The sequence below is a fragment of the Theobroma umbraticum genome, unplaced genomic scaffold (genome assembly GCF_002168275.2).
Source record: "Theobroma umbraticum cultivar Fairchild unplaced genomic scaffold, ASM216827v3 scaffold_81.0, whole genome shotgun sequence".
Lineage (NCBI taxonomy): Eukaryota > Viridiplantae > Streptophyta > Magnoliopsida > Malvales > Malvaceae > Theobroma > Theobroma umbraticum.
The window spans coordinates 2,840,585-2,845,622 of NW_018397268.1; the positions used below are offsets into that span (position 1 = coordinate 2,840,585).

Sequence of the window (5,038 nt, forward strand, 5' to 3'; positions counted from 1 at the left end):
TATATATATATATATATAGTTTTGCTGTTTTAAGCAACATTATTATCATTGAGTTCTTAGTTAATGGGTTCTCATTCCCTGTGGTATTTTTGGCTTTGACTCATTGCTCATGTTTCGTTATTAATTTTGTTTCACTTGAGAAATGAAAAATGTCTTTCTGGAAGCATGTAATTTTCCTTACCTCAGTAAATGAAGTTAAATGAAGTCATAGCTTTTTAATGGAAGGTTTGAATCACAGCGATTAAGTTTGATTCTCGGCTGTCAGAAAACTATAGGGAATCGCAAAAAATGAATTTAGCCCTCAACTTGAAGGATTATCAGAATGGAATTAGGTAGCTCTTGTGTTTACTTTTGCCAGGTGTTTCATGCTTTTAGGTCCCTGTGTTTCTCCTAACATTGTTTTACCTGCAAGTCCCACGATTTCTACTATGAAGTTTAACTTGTTCATATTCCCATCTTGTTTTCTGCTGTTGTGCAGAACTTGTCAATCCATTGTGACAGATTGAGTTTTTCTCACCCTTTCTTTTCCCTTTTTTCCTTGTTGGCAGAGCAGGGGTGGGATGGGTTTTTATTTTGCCTGAGAGTAATAATGCTTTTATTACCTTCTGTCTTATATAAGTTGTTTTCTGAACCTCAGTTTACCATGGAATTGGTTGGCGCAGAAATTGGAGATGTACCCAAGCGTTATTCCATGGACATGTCAAAAGACCTTGTTCCAATGTCTGTGTTTTCTGAGTCATCCCAAGGTAAGCATATTTCATTCCAGCATACACTAGGCTTATACTTCACTTGGCATGGATGAAGTGCTTCTCCAAGTAAGTTTGTCATTTGTATTTACCTGATATCTATTTCTGAGATATTTTTTATCTAGTTTTGCTCCATACTCTTTATGTGGAAGTGGGGATGTTTTAATTCCACTGTTATTAATGGGGTAATTGTGGTGCTGTGATGTGTTGTCTTTCTAGTAAATGAAACATAGGCTGCTGGCCAGTAAGGGTAAAGTTGAAATCCTAACATGGTCTACAGTATACATTGAGAAGAAGCCTCCAATCTCCTATTTCCTCTAAGAGGAGAAAACAAAGGGTCAGCTGCCCAGAAACCATTGTCCTTGACACAGACTTGGATGTATCGACCACTAACAGTGTCATGCCAACTCATCACTCTTACCAACTACGAAGGATTATTGTTTTGGACTTACACCATTTCTATTATGACTATGTAATGTTAAAAGAACATTCTTGCAGGACTCTTGATGTACTGCTTATGCATAAAATCTGAGTGATACACCATTCTATTGGCTTATTTGCAGACTAGATTCTGAAATTGTGTCATACTATTAACTGTTTGACATTAAACTGAATTAAAGTGGATTCAAACAAGAAACCTGAATATTGTACAGGTTCAAGTTGCCAACTTGAGACACTTCTATTTTTAAATATTTGCTCTGCATGCATATATTATTAGTTCACATAACTGAGAATCTTTTGAATCTTCAATAGATCATAGGTTTGACCTGTTAATACACAAAACTTGTGCTTGAAGATTTGGCCAATAATTTACTGCTGCTTCAATAAAGATCTGGTTAGCGAGTGAAGATATCTAGAATTTTCTATTATTAACTCAGGATGGAGATTTCTAACAATGAGAAACATTGTTGCTCTCATGTTTATGAATTCATCTTGTCTTGCAGGAAAGCTTTCTGTTGAGGGAAAAATACTAAACAAGTTTGACATGAGACCTCATGATGAAAACATTGAGAACTATGGGAAACTCTGCCGTGAAAGGACTAATAAATATATGACCAAATCGAGACAGATACAGGTCCTTGTAATTACTTTGTATATTTATGTCCATGCTTCCTATATGGGTTTTTTTTTTTTTTTTTGGCCTTATTATTTCCCCCACATTCCACATTCCTTAACTTTTCCGCTAATTTTCCCCTTATTCTACATTTTAGGTCATTGATAATGATAACGGGACTCACATGAGGCCTATGCCAGGGATGATGATTGCTACTGTATTCAATGTACATATGATTACTTTCATTTCATGTAAAATTTTCTCAAGTGAATATTATGTTTTTCACTGATTTCTTTTCCTGGGGACCCTGTTTCTTTTTGCTCTCATATATGCAATCAGAATATATTTATAATCTGTCCGCCATTTGTATGAGGAGAGCTGATGTGTTTGCAATAGGAAAAGAAGAAGACACCTACCAAGACATCAGAGACGAAACGAACACGGAGGGATCGTGGAGAGATGGAAGATATTATGTTTAAGCTCTTTGAAAGGCGACCGAATTGGACTTTAAGACAACTGATTCAAGAGACAGACCAACCTGAAGTATGTTTCTTAATCAATTATTCCTACTTAGTGCTTATTGGTAACTTTGAGAACCTTAATGCTATACCTATCAATTAGCTAAGCCTGTTTTTAAATTAAAAAGGGTTTGGACAAATGGTTCAGAAGATATAGTGATTAAAAAAAATGGTGCTAAAGACATTACATTAAAAATGAATATAGTCTAGGGAAGAATAACGAACATAAAATTATTTCCTTATTCTAGCAGGGATAGACATCTGATTGAGAAAATGCTGATTGATAACTCTCATGTATATAATCAAACAGAGAGAAGATCACATCTATGGGGTCTGTTTAGCCATGGACAAAGAGTAGAAAAGTGAAAACATCAAATAAGGTTAAAAAAAATCAGACCTTGTAAAATAAAGGTGATTTCATTAGATTAAGAGTTAATCCATAAAAATTTTTTCTAGGATTAAATAAAGATCTGATGTTCTAGACATTAAGGTACAACTGCTATAAACTGATTGCTTGAAATTTTTTAAGATATGTGCTACCTGGATTGTCACTCTGCAAACTTAAAATTCAGCGAATCAGGTTATGGCATACTTTCTTCCACCAATTATGGTATTTGAAAGATGAACTGTTGTTGACTCTAAGCATACATGCCACAATCTTGACCTCTGTTGGCTATACAAACTATCTAGTTTTATTTATTGCCTTTGGGCCAAAAGTTGACAGTTTTCTGATTCTTCTTTGAACTCTCTCTGAAGCAATTCCTGAAAGATATACTTAAAGACCTCTGCATCTACAACAACAAGGGAACTAATCAAGGATCATATGAGCTGAAGCCAGAATACAAGAAAGCAAGCGACGATAGTAACCCTTAAGTAAGTTTCCCATGCTGATCAGCTACTTTAGAAAGAGTATCATCAGCTGATTTTTATTTGCCTTTTGCTTGTTCCTAAACTACTCCCTTGATGCCTTCTTTTCAAACAGAATTGAGTATTTTTCTCCAATTCTTCAATGCCAGTGAAGAGTCAAGAAGTAACCACAGAGCATTTGATTCTCCTTTTTAGTACATGGTTCCCACAGAGCAAAGTAAATGATGCCATTCTTTGTCATTTCCCCAACTTGGCTCAAGCATTTTAGAGTCCTATTTGCAGTTTGGAATTTTATCTTTTCATCATGAGATAGATCATTGATTTGTTCTATGCTTTGATGTAAATATGTGAAAATTTTTAACTCTGTTTTGTCCTTTTGATGGAATGCTAAACATTTTTCAGATGATTGAGGATAAGATGTGTGGGTGATTTTATTTTTCTTGGGTAAAGAGATCATTAATATCTTCATCATTGGGCAATGGCATTGACTCTGTTCAAGATTGAAGGTAACTGAAGAATACCAATCAAAATAAATGATTTGTTAAACTGAATTTGGTATTTCATTTTTGATAGTCATACTCCATTTTAGATGCAGTAGAGATTGAGATGGAAGGAAGAAGAGGGAGGAGGTGGACCTTATCTTTCCCATACCTATTCCTAACTTTAGAATAGGTCAGGTTTTGGGTGAACCAAAAGGTACCTAACCATCCTTTACATATGAGATAGGAGCAAGACAAAACACTGATGATAACAACAAAGCTGTCTTTTCTTTTAAAGGAAATGGGTGACTTCTTTACCTGTTATGCTTCTATTTATAAAAATAAAAAATAAAATAAAAAGAATTTTGTATTTAATTTATTTTTTAAAAAAATAAATTCTCTCCCAAAATGAAATTTAGAATTCCTGTCTCACCAACATTATTCTTAAATGCCCCGATGGCCACTTCATGTGAAATGTTGACTTTGTTATATCAAAGATCTTTGTCTGACTTTCTCATTATTATTTTTTTTTCAAAGAAAACAATTTTTCCAATTTAATCAAAATAAAAACATTGAATTTCTTTGTTCTCAGACAATGTGGAAAAGTCTTTGTTTATGGACAATTTCCAAATGATGAGATATAGAATATCAAATTCAAAACTCAATTAAGTTCTTATATATATAAATGCACTAGTGAAAATGCCATGTCATTGGTATAGAAGTTTAGTTATAAAAATTTATTTAATTTAAAAAATATATAAAAATTTGATTCAATATAATAAAAAATAAAAATTTATAATAAATTTTTTAAATAATTTAAAAAAAAATTCGTATAATGCTTCGTTGATGTATAAATGTATTAGTGAAAATGATTATATTATAAAATATAATGGAAGTTGGATTTCGCCTCAAAAAGAATAACTCTGAATTATTTATAAAAGAAAAATGACAAAAACATGGGGAAAGGAAATCTTCAAAATGAAACGTGCACGCTGCTTCCCCTCGCCTTCGTTTTAGTTATTTATCAAATATTCACTTAATTTTAAAAATATATTTCCTTTTCTACCATTTTCAACTTTTTGCCTGTGCACCTTTCCATAGTATTTTATGGGAAAAAGAAAAAAAAAAGGAAAATTCGGATATATTAATAAATTAATTTCCGAAATGGGCACTGCCAACTATCAACTATGGCTGCCACACGCAAATGTTGACCCGAAAAATGGCAAACTCCCACCAATGTGGCGTCTTCTTACCACATCCACCCTTCACCCAAAAGGCGTGTGCTCACCACGGCGTCGTTTCCTCTCTCTCTCTCTCTCTCTTTCTCTTTCTCTTTCTCTTTCTGTCTTGACGAATTATTATGGTATTACTATT

General features: G+C 33.4%; 1 protein-coding gene across 1 annotated transcript in view; it reads left to right on the forward strand.

Annotated features, from left to right (window-relative positions):
• LOC110425000 (Transcription initiation factor IIF, beta subunit) overlaps positions 1-3,601 on the forward strand; it is a 4,770-nt gene extending 1,169 nt beyond the window's left edge. The window contains exons 2-7 of the mRNA XM_021439749.2: positions 638-746; positions 1,691-1,821; positions 1,958-2,026; positions 2,197-2,343; positions 3,075-3,191; positions 3,301-3,601. Of these exons, the coding sequence (XP_021295424.1) occupies positions 638-746; positions 1,691-1,821; positions 1,958-2,026; positions 2,197-2,343; positions 3,075-3,191 (573 nt within the window). The 3' untranslated portion in view covers positions 3,301-3,601. The remainder of the gene's footprint in view (positions 1-637; positions 747-1,690; positions 1,822-1,957; positions 2,027-2,196; positions 2,344-3,074; positions 3,192-3,300) is intronic.
• The last annotated feature ends 1,437 nt before the right edge of the window (positions 3,602-5,038 follow it).